At 40.4% G+C, this 19,373-nt stretch overlaps 1 protein-coding gene and 1 long non-coding RNA gene across 7 annotated transcripts in view; one reads left to right on the forward strand and one right to left on the reverse strand.

Moving 5' to 3' along the window:
• Window positions 1–2,832: 2,832 nt before the first annotated feature.
• Window positions 2,833–19,373, reverse strand: part of myo3b (myosin IIIB) — a 59,050-nt gene continuing 42,509 nt past the window's right edge. For all 6 annotated transcript variants that reach the window (XM_034213360.1, XM_034213358.1, XM_034213359.1 and 3 more), the window contains 6 exons: window positions 19,002–19,056; window positions 18,004–18,118; window positions 9,511–9,611; window positions 9,087–9,133; window positions 8,574–8,729; window positions 2,833–2,961 (listed from right to left, as the gene is read on the reverse strand). In XM_034213360.1, coding sequence (XP_034069251.1) covers window positions 2,880–2,961; window positions 8,574–8,729; window positions 9,087–9,133; window positions 9,511–9,611; window positions 18,004–18,118; window positions 19,002–19,056 — 556 coding nt within the window. In that variant the 3' untranslated portion in view covers window positions 2,833–2,879. The remainder of the gene's footprint in view (window positions 2,962–8,573; window positions 8,730–9,086; window positions 9,134–9,510; window positions 9,612–18,003; window positions 18,119–19,001; window positions 19,057–19,373) is intronic.
• Window positions 12,864–16,286, forward strand: LOC117544380. Its single transcript, XR_004568687.1, has 3 exons — window positions 12,864–12,987; window positions 15,560–15,642; window positions 16,050–16,286. It is a non-coding gene; the product is annotated as an uncharacterized LOC117544380 (long non-coding RNA).

Consider the following 19,373-nt stretch of genomic DNA (forward strand, 5'->3'; position numbering starts at 1 on the left):
CTGGATAAAGGAGCTGATTATTAGGGGGGATGGGAAGGGAGGAGATAAAGGCGGGACAATTAATGAAGTAATCACTATGTGGGAAATGTATATACACAAATAATTGGATTTTCTTGATCAAAGACCCCCATGCCGCCTGGAGACCTCAGTATTGGATGCTGTAGTCATCTGATCCTCTTTTTGTAATTAAGGATTTGTAGCAGAACCCTATGTGACAATGTGACATTGTTATCTCTGGAGATCTCCAGCGTTGCCTGACTGTTTGATGGAGGAAAGAAACCAAATCAAGTGACTCAACACAAAGTTCTCATCTCTCAAGAATATGCGACTCTTACATTTTTAATTTGAATTACATTTTCTTTGTTGTTCCTTTGAACTACAACACGGCATTAAACACTTAATTATGCCCTCTCTGAATTATTTAAATACTTAATTCTCCCTCACTCGTTTCAATCATTTGTTTTATCAGGACCTTATTTCTCATTTCTAATTTTTCTCTTTGTTCAGCATCAAAATGTAAGCTTAGAGCCTTAGGGTAAAATCCCAGCAGCTAATTCAAATTATAACATGTTACTTAACATGACACAAAAGGGAAACCTCTGTTTTAAATCAGGTGACAAAAGCAGCACTTGAAATGGTGATGTCTCAATTATTTTGGGTCTGGGGAGGAAGTTCAGCACAGGATCTCGTCCACTCATCCAAATTAAACAAAGGATATTTAAGAAACCTTGGCACAAAGGCTACTGGCATAAAATATCATATTCCATCCTGTTTTTGTTTCAGAATATTTCATAAAAGTATGCGGTTTTCTTGAGATAATATTCAAAGTTTTGTGGCAGAGAAGTCGAAATGGAAGTTGTAGTTTTCTGTATCATTCTCTGATCTTTATCTGGCTTCCCTGAAGAAACAATCACTGTCCTCTCAACTAGTTTGGAGCGGTAGATTTTGAATTAGATCTGTTGCTTTGAAGGGATTAATGTTCCCAGTCCTCTCCCACGGCTTTACACACAGTCATGAGGGAGAGGGGGAGTCCTGCTGGGCTGCACTGGAGCCATGTTAAACTACAAATCTGGCTACAGGAGTGGTACTCACACTGTCTGACTGATTAAAAAAGTGCAGAACTTCTTGTTTACATGAAGTTATTGCAGCATTGGGTGATGAAGTGTGTTGTGTGAGCATATAAAAAGTCTGCAGAAAACACTACTTTGAATTCTTAGCATGCGTTGTGTTGAATCTACCGTTTACAAGAGTGTGAGTGCTTTTATACACCTGTAAAATCACCTTACAGAGACAGCACTACAAATGGTTGCAACCTGATCCTCCTAATGTGTGAATGTTCTTTTTTTGCAGGATCAAGAAATATGTGTACCACTTTTAAAAAAGCACCCTATAACACGGTTTACAACTAATCGCTTTATCAAGGCTTTATAAATAAGTTATAAGCAATTATGATAAACAATTTGCCAAGTTGTGCATATTTTTGTTGATCCATCTTTAGCAGAAAGTGAGAAACCCATAAGCATTTTAATAATGGTACTGTTGGTACGACAAATTCTACTGTTGGTTTACATGTATTCACTTTTTGCATTTTAGTTTTTAAGGATTTGGAATCAAAAATAAATTGACACAAAAGACAATCAGACAAGGCGTGATGCTAAATTGGGTCAGGGTCGTTAAGTTGGTGGGGACCACAGCCCTCGTCAAACTTGGCCTTCAATTGGGTTAGAAAAGCTTTGTGACTGCATCTTGCAAGGTTGCAAAGCTTAACAGGTGACAACATTTTGGCAACACACAAAACGTCGCAAAATATATCATTTGATCTAATTAGAAAGCTGTCCTTTCTGGATTTTCACCAAACAGGTGAAAAGCAGACTACCAGCTGAATCAACCAAATTGCTGACCAGTTAAGATGTCACTTCAGTAAACATTTTCACAGTCTACTGGGAAGTTTGTATTTATGCAGAAAAGTCCTGTCCGTTAGTGTTTGCTGCCAGGTTTAAATGTCAGATAAATGTCACATTTTGTAATCTGCTCTCTTATGTCAAACTGTTAAAGTAAAGGGAAAATCCACCCTAAAACAGAAGTAACATTCCTCTATGACCCTGAACAGCAGCGCTGCTTTGAGGACAAGCGGATATGAATTCGGATTTAGGGTGTATTTCCACTTAAATCAGCTTTACATGTAAGCTGTCATGCTATGCAAAGGCAAATTTCAGAACATATTTGACAAGTGCAAGAATTTTTTGAACCTTCAGAATTACCAAATTATTGATATCTTCCTTTGAGATACTCGGTTCAGCCCTAAATGCAAGTTCTTACATTTTAATGCATCTCAATGGGACCCCAGCTGAGAGATGGATTTGGCTGAGCAGGACTTTGATATATTTTGTAAGAAATTCATAACTGTGTGCTCGACACAATGTCCAGCCCCTGAGGTAATTTACTCCAAACCACTACCGTCTTATGGCTATGCCTCAAGTTTTACAGGGTCACCTCAGCCGTGGTTTGGTTTAAGAAAAAAAATCCTGCAACATTTGATGGGAAAATTAACTTGGAGGAACCCCATTCCAATATTTTTCTACATGTAGACTCAAAGGTTTGAACATGGATCCAGCTTCAACCATGTGTGTATTTCATATGGTTCTTCAAAGCATGTGTAGGAAATGTTCCAAATCAGAGATGAACAGAATATCTAAAAAGAAGATTCAGTCCTGCAGTGGATACAGTAAACTGAACTGAAACAAGCTCAGAAAACTGAATTCCCTGCCTTTTAAAACTAAATGAATTCATAATTCAACAGGTGAAGTAGAAAAAAACAACAGCAGTCAAAAGTCAGTAGTTTAAACATATTTATTTTACCCATATAAAATGTCAGTTTACTAGGTATAAATATAAATGTACAATAGATATATTAGCATGTTGATTTTGGTTCCGGTCCATTTCAGAGTCGAAGAAGGCAATCTGCAGAAAAGAGAGAAAAAGTGACAATCACGATTATGCAGCACACTCTACATATTTTTCCTTTTGATTTGTCCCGCTCATGGTACGCAAAACCCAATGTACAATAATTGCCAACAAAACATGTCTCTCCAAACACACCATTGAGCGAAAAGGAGCAGGGAGAAGAAACAAATCTTATATGACCTGCCCCTTTCTAAAAAAAACTAAAATAAATAGAAATAGATGGTCTGCCCTTTCACAGCCAAACATAACAGGGATACTAAGAGAAACACATATCTTTCACTTAGTTTGAGTTTTTATTGGTATAACTTAAAATAAAATATACTATTTATTGTATTGACCCCAAATGGATCTCAGAAAGTGGAGCTGAATGTGATCTTGACATTTTGAAAACTTTGAGCGAGCTGACAGTGAGGACTGTGGATTGACAGAGTCAGGGGGCAACGCCACAACATGAACCCTTTTTAGCTTTCCCTATTCTCCGGACAGATGGAGAAAAAAAACAGGTTCAACATCTGTCTCATACGAGAGATTTCAGAGAGGATGTGGGTGGGGGTGGCGAGGGTGCATGTGTGAAAGTGAGAGTGAGTTTGAGTGTGTGGGAGAGAGCGAGGGGAGAAGGAGAAATGCTCGAGGCTACTGGGTACTTGAGCCGCTATAATGGTGTCTCGTATGAGAAAACATCTGTGAATTTCCTCAGTGATCTGCAACAATGTATAACTCAGAGCAGTCACTCAGCAGACCTTTTGAAGTTGCTGTCTGACAGAAAGCTGCCATTGTTCGCAGCCCCCAACGCACAGAAACTCCAACTTTGGTCTCACTAATTTCCCCTGCAATGCGATACAACTCCTTTTTTTCTCTTCCTCTCTGCCTCCTCTGAGCCTATGAAGCTGGAGATCACTGCATATTCAAGAGCAAAGAGCAAAGCCTTGGCAATGTGCAGGATTGGCGTGGGGTCACGTAAGGCGGGACAGGTCATCTTACCTTCCCTCAGCCCACCCTGGATGCCTTAATCCAGCCTAAAGAGGGAGACTCTTCCTCCACCATGATGTACGTTACAGCCTGCAGCCCAGGAATCTGTAATCATACTATATGATGTGATATCTATTATTGAATTGACATCCATTTGTTCTGATCTTAAAACATTACAATAAGATTCCATGTTCTAGTAAGCGCAATGTTTTATATTAATATTGCAATTTGAGTACATTAATTAAACAAAGTTAAAGAACTTTTGAGGAAACTTTAAAACAGAGTGAAAAAACATTATAGAGAAATATTAACCTTTATCTTAACGAAGATAAAACATGTTAAATACAGTATTCTAGTGCCTATGTCAAACCACCCAGTTAGCTTAAAATATCAACTAAAATATAGTTTGGGCTAAATAAAAAGGAACATTTGGGCCCTATTTGAGCAGGTGACCTTAAGAGGTATGTTATAAATACTATGTGGGGAAGTCTCCATATAACTACACATATAATATTACAGCTGAACCTCACTCTTTTTTATTCTGACCTCAGTCAAAAGGCAGTTTGCTTGAGCACCAGGTGACACCTCCCTGCTCCTCCTGGCAGTGGCAAAAAGACAAGTTTCTGTAATGCATCCCAAACTGAAACAAGGCCGTGATAATTCTCACACTGTTACCCGTCCAGCGTGTGTTCAACGGCAGCTGGTCCCACCATCTGGGAAAGCAGCATCGGGGCAAAACAAACAGGTCACACCTTTGGCCATGCCAAGTCTGTGAGTGCCCCGCTCCGTCTAAAAACTGAGAGGCTAATCATAATTTCACGCTCTGATTTGTCAACATCCCATTCCAACCCCGGAGGAACCAAAAACACTTGAAGTCCATAAATGCCATGCTGTACAGGATAACAGCTTTGCCACACTGTGCTTGTATTGTTCTGTGTAAACCTGTTCTTCCTATAGCCTTTACACAAGGAAGCAACAAAATGGTTTCATTTCTTTTTTTGCAAATGGAAAGGAAGCTCTAAGTCTGACTGAAACATTTGGTCACCACCAAGATTAGCAGACAGGAACACACTCTTATCTCCTCATGCATGCGTTTTATATTCATGCGAATGTTAACAACAGAACAGAGCATAGAGTGCCCTTAAAAAACTGCAGGTGTGAGGAAGCTGAAACAAAAGCCACTGTAACCCTAATGGCATCCCTTGTCATTAAGAGACCTTTGATGTATGTACTCAACAGACTCTTTTATCTCCTTCTTCCTCCATGCCTCTTACTCTCTCTGTCTCTACCCGGCTAAACCAGTTTCTTTATTAATGCCGTCTTTAGGGAATGTTCTTTTGCTCAGAGCCCTCAACACACATCTGACATCTGGTTGCCGCTCATGTATGTCACTTTCTTTAGGCACCAATCATTAGCCACCGAAGAGCATCACAATGCAAAGTTTGTAGCTATTCTAAGAGTCTGTTCGTCCCCTGTCCTTGAAGTTAGTGGGAACAAAAACTATTAAAAACAGGACTTGGCATTCATCCTTTAAAGAGCTGTAGTATGCATCATAATGTAGTGTGATATATATTTTACTTTGCTGAAAATATGACGCATCTGGATATCAAAAGCACGTAAACTGCATTAAAACAGTATTAAAAAAACTGCACATAAAATACCGGTATTCAAACTCTCCCTTTGAACTCAAAGGATATAGAAACAGAACAATGTTGGCCTAATCGCGTTCTCTCTTTGAAGTGAGACATCACTATTAGGTGAAAAGGTAAGTATGCTTCTTTAGAAAAATAAAAGCTTTTCATCATTTGTTAAGACTGCGGCTCGAGCGGTTTTCATAAAGGTGGTTTTAAAACTTTGGATAACAGTGTTTTGGGGCTGCCTTGCATGGAGCGTTAATGAAGCAAATAGCTAAAATGGCAAGAATAACAGCAGCAGTAACGTTAGCCACATTAAAGGAGCTCTCCCTCGCACACCAGATGTTGATAGATTTAATGAGGAAAAACAAGAGGGAGCTGGTTTCACGCAGACGTATTAAAGAAAACACAGGTGTCGGGCTCTGACACCGAGCTGACATCGCTCTGTCCTCAGCGTCCTGCAGACCGTCAGCAAGCACACAGAAGCTCCAGTTCATTGTTGTTTCATAACATTTGCCTTTTTCAACACATAATCAGTTAACCCAGATAATTACGTGCACACCTCCGCTCACCTCCTCTCATATGCTAAAGCAGGCAATCAGCCAGGGAGTTCATTTGGCAGAGAAAAGCAGGGGAAGAAACACCCACTCTGTCACCACAGTCCAACCTTGTTATTCAAACTAGAGAGCCTATTTGAAATTCCTCTCCGTGGTAAAACAGGGCCAAAATAATCAAGGGAGCATGATCACACTTAATTGATTCAGTGTACTTTTAAGACGCACTACAGGGTGCTGGGGTGACCTATTTCAGACTGTCTTCAGAGGAACCAACTATCCCAGCAAGGGAGTAATGCACAACGAGGATTTTAATTATTGCAGGATCTGTGGCTAGGACCGGAGGTGAAATGCTTCTGAAGTGACTGTGACTCCACATTATAACACAGTAGACTGGGGTGTAACTTTATGATCCTTCTTCTGGTGTTTTATATCACGATACATTCATTATTTTATTATGTGAGCTAATTTGACCATGATAAACACTGATTTCTGCTTCTATCTTTTAGAGAATTACTTCAATCATGGGATTTATTGACAAGAACAAAATGACATAAAAACATGAACACTCATTTTAGATAGCTATAGGGCTGCTATTGTATGTCCCTTTGCATTGTCTTGTGGATGCAGTAGTGGCATGTAAGTAAGTGCATTTACTCCAACACTGTGCTAAAGAACAATTTGTAGGTCTTTTGATAAAGCATTTTAATGTTATGCTAATTAATACTGCTGCTTCACAAAATGTAGAGGGAGATTATGTCTACTTTTACTCAACTGCAACAACTCTGCTTTCTGCTAGTACTCGTGTACATTGTAACATGGAGTATTTTAAACGTTTCAATGTCTACTTTTTAAGTAAAGTATGTGAATACTTTTTCCACCTCTGCATAGAGAGTGCATTTCTCCCAGAAGATGTGTAACATCCAAAACATTTCCAATTTACCAGACTACCACTATACAGAGTGTTTAGTAGGAACATGACTGTACAAAATATTTTATCTTAAAAAGTAATGTGAATAAATGCTTTAAAAAAAAAGAATTTTACAAGTTGTCAATCTCAACCAGAGTCGGACCCCCACAGTTCTTAAAAGTGAGATTCTAACATTTTGGGTCTCTTAAAACCCACCGGGATTCGAGTGAACCTGAACCTAAGAGAAGCCGCTACCTCTGCCTCGTTATCTAGGCAGAGCTATAATGTTTTCCCCACTGAGTGTAAGGAGGATGAGATCCTCAGTCATACCACCATACTCTTCCTATTAAGATCAAAATCTCCTCTCGGGCCCTCGGGTGTCAACAAAGGGAGATGCAGTAAATGATATGCAAATTGAAAGAAAAAAAAACCCCTCTACAAATCAACTCGCCAGCCCTGTATTTCCGACACTTCACATCTTAAAAGAACATTCCTGTATTTAGGGTGAAATTCAAAGTGAGGTCTAGCTCTGGTCTGTGAGGCTGAACGCGGTGATTCCAGCTCTCAGACAGCACAAAGCCCCTCGAACTACAGCCGCTCGCTCTGGGAGAACTCGCAAGGAGAGTTGGAGCTTTCAGAAGGATTTGTCTCCGGATCTGTCTTAGACAATCGACACAATGCTAAGAAATAGGTAGATTTTACCGAGTCAGGTTAACACCACAGAGTTTAAAAAGGAACATGCTGCCTGCAAGATGAGAGGCTCCTTAGAGTCAATGTGGAGCAGGGATAAAACCACGATAAATTAGCCAAATGACAATCAATTTAAGGTACAAACTTTCAAAATGAACTATTTATTTTGTCTCAGGCATTTGTCGGCGTTTCATAGACTGAAGAATCAATCAATAAATAATTAGTGGAAACATGGATAATAAGAGTAATCGTTTCTTTCAGCCCGTGGCATAGAGCTTTACTCTGACACTAAAACTGCAAATGGGTGCTCAGCGTTTAAGGATTTTGTTGTGACTTTGCAAAATGTTTTTCCATTAATAAAACCTCCTCTCCCAGCGCCCCACATGATGCTGCACTTGTTGTGCTACATGTATTGTCATTCATTAATGTATTGACAGAACATCTGTACAGTTTTGCAGCAGTTTGTAAACTGAATGTTTATTTCTTCTTAAGTGAAGGTTTAAAGACCCCAAAAAACATTATAATATAGGAAATGTTTGCAATACTGAGACGCACAATAGCAGCAAGTCAAGCGGAGAACGAGAAAAAAGTAGACGTTTGAAGCCCCACCTGTTTCTATATTCAAGCATTAAAGCAGCAGCATTTGGCATAATGCTTATTGAAACCGTAGTAATACATTCACTGATGAGTAAGTAGTTCCTGTAAATACTTTCAAACCACTTCAGATGAACAGCTGAGGGTATCGCTGGAGCAGGTCTCTTACTCTGGACTGCAGCTACTTGCTCCACATAGCACATCTAACACTGAGCATGTTCTTTGGAGTGTCTGTCTACATGTCTGCGTCAGTCTTACCGGTTGACATGGTTGTAAGGCTCAGCTCTGACTGACGAGGGGCCCACTAGAAAGAGTGGGAGGGGGGGGGCGGTCGCGTACTCTTCCTCAGGGATTGACTCCACAGTTGACAGTAATTTGTAGTACTCATCTTCTCCATCCAGAACTTTGATTTGACTGTGATGGAAAGAAGGCGAGAAAGCGGTGAGAGGTACGATGTGAAAATCTAGACATTTAGAATAAAAACAATATTTGCAGAATCAGCAATGAGTCTTTTTTAAAGTATACTGAGCTGAACCAGGATGTCATTTATTGTGCAAATACAAGTCAGACCTTCAACAATTCAAATGAGCACGCTGACAAAGCCTTAATATGTAACCCTCTCTAATGACGCAGAGCAACTGCTCAAAAAAAGCCTGTTATTTTGGGCTCTCCATTTACATTATAAGAAAACAACTCCATTTCTGGATTCTCCTATTCCACAAAGGGCCTGCTCTGTTTAGAGTTGCTGTAAGTAGGAAAGCAGTTATTTACCCAAGTTTTCTCGGCTTCCTCTTGCTCCCCTGGTAATACAGAGTTCTCTGAGGAAAGGGCCAAGAGCACACAGTCAAAAGATGAGCAGAGAGTCATTAATTTTTAATTCAAAGTGATTTTGTGTTGAATGCGAGCAGATGCTGATAATATCAGAAGTCACAGCATAATTTTTTCTGATCAAAGGGCTCAAGTGAGTCTGATGAAGCATGCATCTTGCTCAGCTTTGATAAACCACATCAATTATTCACCGTGAAGGCAGACATCCTGACATGAAAGCAACAGATAAAGAGCATAAGCACATGTTCAAGACAAGAGGCAGAGAAGCGTGGGGGTGGGGCTCCAGGGTCTGGCACAGGTAGGTTTAATTGTATTATCATGTGGAACCAAAGTCAGACAAAGGCCTTTATCGGCACTTTGAACTCACATTTAGCTGGTTGTAGTACAGGCTGTCTTCGGGGCTGTTGAGCAGCTTGGGCTGCTGGCCCCGCCGGCGAGGAGTTCTCTGCTGCAGCTTCATCACTGGACCTGCAACAGAGGAAAAATGAGGGCAGGGATCCAACCAAGCAAAACAACAACAAGCACCGACATGATGATACTGATGGTGATGACAGCAGCAGTAAACAGACTCTGCCCTCCACTTTTTAAATCTGCACCCTCGTGTGACAAAGTGGCAGAGGAATATTCTAAATGTACATTGGTTCAGGTTTAAGATTATGTAATTTCATCGATGAGCTGACTCAATAAGAGATTATAATTACATAAATCCACACAGATGTCCATATCTAATGATATCTCTCATCACAGGTGCACAGCCCAAATGGGTTTCATTTGTGAAATAGCTCAAATGCAGAAGGAGGCAGAGGTGAGGGTGGTGTGTAGTATTACTTTTCAGATCTTTCAATTTCCGTGGACAACAACCCAAAACAAAAAAACGTACACATCACTAGAACTTACTGTTTTAGAAACAAGTTAAAACTATTAAAGTGCCTGTTATAATACATACATAAACAGCTGTGACCCTCTTGAAAGTGGTTGCTAACAGTCCCTGAAGAAGCACTGATAATATTACTGATTATATTTTAGTCGAAAGATATCATTTAGGTTGATGCGTTATAAAAAAATGATGTTTAGCTTTGATTAACATTGTAAATGAAGAGGTAGTTAGTACTGTGGTGAGAGGCTAAACAAGATCAGGGTCGAATAGCAGCTTTTAATGAATTACAACTAAATTATCCAAGATGTTAAATAAATTAATGAGAGAAATGTAACCACTGCAAAGGTGTAAAATGCACCAGGTGCTGGTCAAACATGAAACATAATGAAAAAATAAAGCCACTTTGACATCATTAAAGGAGTTTTCTTCTGTTTTCAGTCTTAATGCTAAACTAACGAGCGGCCATTTGTACAGAAATGAGAGTTGTATAAATCCTCTCATCTAAGAAAGTGAATTTGCATTTTCCCCAAAATGTTAAATCAAAAGAGTGTTTTGTTTTAATCATAGCAGATAGTAGAGGAACGTTTTTAGGATATCTGCATAGGAAATGTTTCCTGTCTCCCCGATACAATGTAAGTGTACAGAATTTGATATGATGTGGGTGAATGGACTATTTGAAGTAAACTATAAACTGGCATATAGACATTACATTTCCACCAATCCACCATTCACAAGGACCTCAACAACTCTACACTGACTCAGCAGATGTGCTGTAGTCTGGAAGATGTTCAGCCTGCTACTTCCTACCGTAACCAATGACACTAATGTGAGCTGTGGCTAATCTGTTAAACATAGTAAGAAGCCATTTGATTCCCACCCATTGAATGTTGTCTTCTCTACTCTCTGCTCTCTTGCAGCAAATAACCATATCTTTGGCAGCGTTGTTTTCCTTGATTGTTCAAAACAGTGTACTGAATAATTAATTATTCATCGCACCACAGAAAGAGAAATGTTACTGACGCCTTACAAAAGATAACGAGCTACTTGATAACCCCATTATTTAAACACAACTGTTATGAGGGCTTGTTACATTCTTCCATTCAGCACACCCAGGGTTTCAAAATTCATAGGTTACAGAAGTGTGTTTTAGAGCCGAGACACCTTTACAAGGAAGCATCTATATTTAATGTCAGATAACGTTTCATCTTCTTTGCTTGCGTTTCGGGTGAGACAGGACATTTCTTCATCATCTCTTGCTACCTCGGCTTCTCTACCTTGACTAAAGCTGCATTTGCTTTTTCCATCTTAACACTACTTTGTACTCACTTTGAACAGACCTCATCACATCTCAATCCTATACATCAAAGAGCAAGCTCCCCCCTGCACCCCTCCATATTTCCTCGGCTTTCTTGATGTTATTCAAACCAGCGCAGGTTTACTAAAGTCACACTTTGTAAATGCCCGCAAAGTTCATGTCAGTTCTGAGATATTAGCTAACTTTTACCGTGAATCTTATCTATCCGTGCCTCTGAGGTGTTAACCGACCACTGTGTGAATCTCTGTCACCCCTGACTGAGTATTAGAGGATATTTGGATATATTTCATGTACTGAGGAAAATAGCTGTGGAAGGAAAACAGGTTTAGCTGCACCAAAAACTCTTGAAATATTATATTAAATTGTACAAAGTTGCTTCTTAGCTTTTTGAGACCTAAAGAGCTTCATCTACATTGTGATGAAAATAAATAAACCAACTAAAATAAAATGTTTGCACACATTACATTTGAGTTAAACAATATGTATTTAGGACATTGTGGTGCTAATGATGAAGAAATGGATTTGATAAGCAAATGTGTTATTCCCATGAAATTGCATCAAAGCATTCAATCACAATTAATGAATCACAACGTCCTTGAATGAAGTTTCCAAATTCATCCCGTTGTCAAATAGACTGCAGACTCCATGTTTTAAGCAAACGTATGATTTGTTTATTTCAAAAATAGCAACTCCACAAATGTAAATATGAGGCTCTGACTCTTAACATAATTCACTGCAAGCATTACAGTATGAGTCCAAAGACGCTCTGCTGTAGCTAACAAATGAGATCTGTTGTAGGCCTGAATGAATGATTCAGTATGTCAAATATTTTATTGGGAAAAAAAAGTGCAATTTTCAAACTCAAGTGCCACACTCTTAACTAACTGAGTCCAACACGATTTTAAATGTTTTTGTTCAAGGAATCAACATCTCTGTATCATTGTAGGTACGCTAGGGGAATCGCTCTAAGGATGACGTCTTTTGTTTGTCACTTTAGTCAAGATAATAACGGTGGTGATCCTGTCTTTTTATCAGTTCAAACATTTACTTTGGTCAGTACTTTGTTTTATGAGCCAATACCCAAAGCTAATAATATTCCCATTAGCTGAACATTGTTTTTAGACCTTTATTAGCAAGCGTTAGCATGCTAACATGGTTTTCATAGCATGTGAGCATGCTGACATAAGCATTTAGTTCAACACCATATAACTGCATTTCTTTCTTTGTTTTTGACACTTTCTTATGTAATTATAGTTAGTACAATCATAGTTTGTTTAATGATACAGGGCTGTAGTTTATTTGAGAACATTTGAATCATTGCTGTAATATTATTTGAGATTTACAATTGGATGTTTTCCTAAACAGCTGCTGGGTGTCCTGCTGCTGACATGAAGCCCGAAACACTAAACACGGGGGTTGAGCATCACCGCATCACCATTTATCCATTATGACCTGCAGCGATTAGAGCGTGTAGCAGATCAGAGGATGGGTCAAAACTCCCATCTCTGTGCCTCTGTTTGGGAAATCACTGCCATTTGATCCAGGCCAGCCCCAGAGGAATGCTGCTCCTGCAGATATATTACAGCAGGCTGCCAAACCGGCCTCTGGCAGGAGAGCGCGGCTTGGACCTGAGGAGGCAGAGCTGGGAAGAGGTCAGTCAGTGGCTCTCATTGGGGGTTTGCTAAATGATCGTGGGTAATGTCTGCCGTTTGGGGTGGGGAGGAATAATGGTCGGCTGGGAATACAGAGGCAGCGCGGTTCATACAATATTGATTTCTCCGTATCAAAAGAAAGCCAAGCGGAGTTTGCTCTTCTCGGTGAGAAACTTACATATTGTACACGTTTGCTTCTTGAGATAAAAAGGACTGCAATTCTTTTTGAGATAGGTGTTTCTTTCATTTTCAAAGAGCAGCAGATGACTCGAGTTACGTCTCTAAATACCACTTTGAAATCCCTTGAAAATCAGAACGCTCCTTCAACAACAACATTAAAGAGCTGCTAAAAGGGATTTTTAGTGGAATAAATTAGAGATGTATCGATTTACTTCAGAGATCACGTGCTTGAATCACCTGACTTCTCTCGGACCACAGAGAACCACTAGGGCTTTGTTTATTCAGATGGAGGGAACAGAGTTACCAAAAGGCATGGATTATAAGGAAAAATCATCAGCAGGGGCCTTTGATGTCTACATGAGGCATGCGCAACCCAGACCTCTCTTTTTACCTCACAACTGACTCTTCTCAAACACACACACACACGCACGGATGCACACACACTCAGACACAAGTACGCAAACACACGCACGGATAGTAGAGCTGCTCGATTATGGCAAAAATCATAATCTCGATTATTTGGGTCAATAATTGTAATTGCGATTATTAAATGCGATTATTCATTGACTTTGAAAACATCCATTTATTGGAGAAAAACATTTTGAACAGTATGTTTTTAACAGTTGATTAACCTGAACTTTACGTATAATAAAAAGATAATCGTTTTATTTAGATTACGTTGTTTTCGTAATCGTTGCAAGCCATAATCGTAATCGCGATTAAAATACGATTAAAATACGATTAATTGAGCAGCCCTAACGGATAGTATTCCTCAGTTGCAAACAGATATCTGAAGTTGAAGAGGATTTCCAGAACTTTTTACTGCTCTTGAGATTTATCACCGCCCTTTTCATTTAGATTTTTGGAAATCATACTTAAATAGCAACTCATGTGCTTTAAATTACAAGACAAACTGGTCAGATCCTGCAGATAATGCTACAAAAACAGCCTGCATCTGTTTTCACTAATGCAAGCAGAGGATGTTGTTACTTACAACCAATTTTTCACACTGAAATCAATCATTTCCTCTGACAGCAAATATGGAACTTTGACTCCTAAAGAAATGTTTGCAAGGAGGAAAAGTCTCTGAAGTTTGTGGAAGTCGATCATTTGTCACAGACTTAAAATGTGTAATTTATAACAAGCAGCATGCGTAAGAGGTAATAAGTGAGGAGGGAGATATGAATAACAAGGAAACCAGGTTGCCAAAGATATTTTAAATATGAAAATGATTGGCTTTTTTCTTCTAATCGGTTTGATCACTTGTACATTTATCCGATAAAAACTACATTTTGTTATCCACGATTGCAAACGAATAAAGTCTTCCGTTTGGAAAAACTTTGTTAAACTACATCAAATGAGTGAAGTGCGAAATTACAGAGAACTTGGAGTATCATTTCCCACCTAGATTTTACGTCTGAGGAGATTATTCTGTTGGAATTGTGATGATGAGTAGTTTGGAAGTACATCCTGTTAACTACTCCCACTGACATTAAGAGGATTACGTAGGTAGCGTCAGACAGAGGCAACTCCTTTCCGTTAAGTTGAGTCTTTCCTATCCCCTCCAAATCTCTGCTGCCGCTACGTCGAGCCTGTAATTTGCCTAAAACTGAAGGCATCTGGTTAAGACGCGGCGATACGTGGAGACAGACGGATCAATCAAAAGGCAGGGAGACAGCGAGAGGGTGGGAGCCTATTTGTCTAGAGAACATGGAGAGGGTGGATCATTTGTCTGGCAGATGCATGTTGATATAGTGATGCTGCTGTTGATGCTTTGAAGGTGTTGGTGGGTTGCGGGGCAGCACCTGGTGGCTGCGAACCTTGTGGGAGGACATGTGGGGAGGATGTTAAAAAGAGGGAGGAGAGGAAAGTGAGATTTAAGGGTGAGTGTGGGTTTGACCTCAGTGCGGGTAAAACAGCATCCGTATTCCCCATGAGCTCCTTCAGAGAGCTCAAGGCTACGAACAAAATCAATTCTTATTGACTGTACCATGTTATGCACTGAGGGAACATAACTATATCCAATAACTCGACAAAAACTTCAATTATTTTCCGCACCATTTTAATTGTTCTCATCCCTCCTCGCCGAGGTTAACTATCTTCCAAGGCTCAGAGGTAATTGGTCTCCGTGTTGTGGCTCCACTTTATCACTGTCTCTCTCTCTTGACATGTATGTTTACCACAACTATAATCTTCAAAAAGCCTGTTAACATAAGTAGCTCAGCTTTCATAAACCATAAAGTCAGCTCTGACTGATCCTCAGCACCATCCTGTTTACCACGCTGAGGAGCATAAGCAGCACTCTGATCATATCTGCTGCTTGCTAGCAAAAGGCTTTCTTTCAGCACATGCCTCTGTGACTCATTTCCAAACATGTTGTATTCATATTCAGGTTTCGGGAGACAGGTGACGAGAGGTGACATCGTCTCTAGTGTGCAGCTTACATGACTTCACTGCGTACACAGAGAACCAAAGGTTGGTGCTGCAGACATCTGAGAGCGCCTGGAGTACAAAAAAGCTTTAATGCTCTATTTCCACCGTAAAATGCAACACTGCGGGTGTTTTACTAAATAGTAAGAATATTCGCCTAGCCTAATGTCAAATATGCACCGAAACGGGAAAATATCAAAATCATCTGACTCTCTAATCTGCTTTGTTTCACACATGAAAGAAAAAAACTGTGCTGACTAGGCTTTGTTAAATCACTCAGAAAAGACCCAACGTCCGTCAAACACATTGAAAGGTTCCAGGTCACGCCCCGGTGTTTTGGCTTTAATGGGAGCAGAGTGTGTGCGAGTGTGCGTGTGTCTGGAGGGGTGGAGTAATTCGATTTCCATGGCTAATTTTCAGTCTTTCTCCACTGGTGTCCTGAAACACTCCAGGTCGAGCTCCAGCCCGAGAGAAGCGATGCGATCACCAGAGGCGACAGCAGGATGAGACACAGGAAGGAGCTGGTCTCCAAACATCTGGCAGCGCACGGCTTCCATGACTCGCTCAACCTCAGGATGAAAAAAAAAGGTCCTCAGATCTGCAGGGATCAAAGTGTGCCCTGGGTGCCTCAGCCACCGTGGCCTCCCTCATCATATTCAAATGGGGTTTCCTGAAAGAAGAGGAGCCACAAGCAGACCTTGCAACACAAACGAGGCAGGAAGAGGGGCGACGATGAATACCTGAAAATCTGTGTGCGCTCCCCACAAAATAAGCCCTTGGCGGAAGAGGAAGAGGATTTTCTTTTTGTCAAGACATTTAAATAGAATATAACTGAACTGTCAGATATGAAATGTTATTCATGTGCTCAAGGCTAATTTACTCTGTATTGAGACCCTACCAAATATCAAAAAGCAGTCTGGGAGTGTTTGACTTACTGCAATAAATGATGCCAATGAGACCAAACTAGAAAAGTTTAAGGCTGCATTAAATAAGCGGTTCTCTTCCTGGACTTCAGGACAATGGGACATGAAAAATAACAACTTTGTCCTTAAATGTTTTACATTCTTAAAACAAGTGAAAGTGTTTGCTAGCTAGTGCATTGAGAAAATGTTTACCTTTTTCATTTGTTTCAAGTATTTTTTTCTAAAATCTAGTTACCCTTTTCTTCCTGCTCGAGCAGCAAGCTGATTTCCGTCTTGTGAAAAGCAGGTTAATTGCTCTTGGAGACAGGTGGAAATTCTCAAATTCTGTAAGGCTGAAGTTCCTTTAGGATGTATATTCTATGATACAATACAAAGTAGAGCATTATGCTACATTGCAGAGCTCAAACGCTCTGTGTTTAATGGCAAACATCAAGGAAATCATCTAAATATTGTATATTAAAGCACATTTTAGGATGAGAGGGATGCTAAGTGCGAGAGAATGTGACTTTAACACATCAAATGAAACACCCTACATCCTAGCCTAAGGTAGCTGGGTGTCAAACTACAAAGAAATGATGAAAACAAGGAAGTAATTCAGCTGTTGTTGAAGCTCCTGTGACATGGGACAAAACATACTTTGAGCAAAATGCCCTCAAACTGGCATTTACTGCAACGTTTCCCTCCATAATCGCACTGACATTATAAATGCATCAAACACTGCCTCCCTTCAGCAGCAGTGATGCCTGGGAGCGGGGGTCACCTGTATGCAGCATTACCGAATTAGCCGCTATCTAACCCAGACCTGCTGTGGCGTGCTGACACTAATCCCAGGCCTGCTAGAGAGCCCTGTCTGTGTTACATTATCATGTCTAATCCCCGTAATCTCTCAGCCGTGCCGCTAAATGCTATTTCACCTCCGTCTCTTACCTCATACCCCTCTAATAACATTAATGAAGGGCCGGGCCCCCATTAACCAGGCTACCCCAGTGGCGGGCTGGGTGACGGCCGTAATCGGAGGCACCCTGCACAGCCACCCACTCAGCCTTCCAGGCAGCACGAATTAATGTAATTCATCGCCTGGGGCAGAAAGCAAACCAAACATATGTTCAACAAATCAGGGTTTGTGTATTTTCTTGTCACCGTTACTGTGCAGGTCTATTAGAGTCATTGATGGGATCCTTAGTGGAGGGCTCGCCGTGCGGGAGAATGAGAGCTTTGAAGTGCTCATGCCACTTCGAAAGCCCCCCCACTTGCCATGAGACGTTTATGATGAGCTGACCCGGGTTATTAAAATACCGCAGAAATGATCACCTTTAATGCCGCTCTCTTTCTGCTGTCAACAGAGAATGGCAGCAGAGGATTGGCTGGGATGAAAGGTTGAAAGGGGCCCCGTATTAAAAATGGCACTTTATCCATTAAGGCGGGATTTCTGCTGTCTCTTTGTGTAATTACCTGCACCCGCCAGCTCTGTGCTCGGGCTTACCTTGTTTACACTGCATGTCTCGCAGTCTAGCTGTCTCCCTGCAAGGCTTCGTCACACTGTCTTCGGCTCTTCCTTTGTCTCTCTTGATGTCTTTCACTTGTCTGTCGAGGCCAACCTTGAAAGAGGAGGCGTAAACACAACCAGAAGAGTAACGTCAAAGACAGTAACGGATAAATAGACCCAAGTTAAAGCAAGCTCCGTAATGTATTTGTATGTTGTGTTTTTCAATTTAGTCATGTAGACACTGTATTCATTTATTTACAATTTGGCACTCATATAACTCAAACCCATTAATGTGCTTTGCAATGTTAATCAAATGCTAATGCAATTGCATATCCCCCTTCACTAGCCCTACCTCCTAGCAAACAGCACCACACTGACTTAATTGTGAGGGTGAAAAACAGCTCATACAGACTTCCTCTCATATTTAATTTTATCTTTGAATAAAAGAGCTATAGGAAAGTATTAATCTGCTTAACATTTCTAAGTACATCCTCCAAAGGATTTTGCTTTTTTAATCTTACATATGCTCAGCAGAGTTACTGGCAAAAACTGTACATTTTCCTCATTTCATCCTTTCAACATCAAATGGTGAGCAGCAAAAATTGGATCAGACTTCAAAGACTGTGATGTGCTCCAAGTCACGGAGTGGCTCTTCTATTTCACATATTGAATCCGAGCAGGATATCAAAGTGCTACCAAAGAACCTCAGGTCTTTACTAAAAAAGGGGTCTAACATCTGTAGAAAGAGGAGCGCAAAGACAAATCACCTCAGGGAAGAGCGAGCATTTATTCTCAGCCGTGAATTTCCAGCCTTTTGATTCTCTCGTTCCCGTACCACCCTGTCTTCTCCGCTGAGATGGAGCAAGAGAACTCTTTTGTCTCAAGGACTCAAAAAAATCCCAAAGAGTAATCTGGGTTAAAGCCGCTTTGTAGAGGAGCAGCATTTAATATACACGGCTAAAGTCAGGCGTCAGAAAATGCTCGTTGATACTTACATTTCCTCTATGTATGTAATCCGCGTGTGCGTCTTTGCTCTGTAGGATGTTAGACCTGTGAAAATAATGAGCATTTATTACTGAAATGAAGTATAATAGAACAACACACATTGTACATTTCTGGCTATAGCATAATATTGAAGAACTAAGGATGAATTGTACTTGGCTCCTTGTTTAATTGCAAAAACAGCTCTGGTTTATGATTATGCAATTTGCAGAGAGCGACGCAGGGACATGTGTCTCTGTGTGATCAATCGTTGTTGCATTATTTAAAAAAACAAACACCAAATGAGACAACATCTGCAAACACAATGCTGCATGCCAGTCGCAGTTATGCTTGGAGCCTAGAAAAACCGAATCTCATCCAGTTTG

This window comes from Gymnodraco acuticeps, unplaced genomic scaffold (genome assembly GCF_902827175.1).
Source record: "Gymnodraco acuticeps unplaced genomic scaffold, fGymAcu1.1, whole genome shotgun sequence".
Classification (NCBI taxonomy): Eukaryota; Metazoa; Chordata; class Actinopteri; order Perciformes; family Bathydraconidae; genus Gymnodraco; species Gymnodraco acuticeps.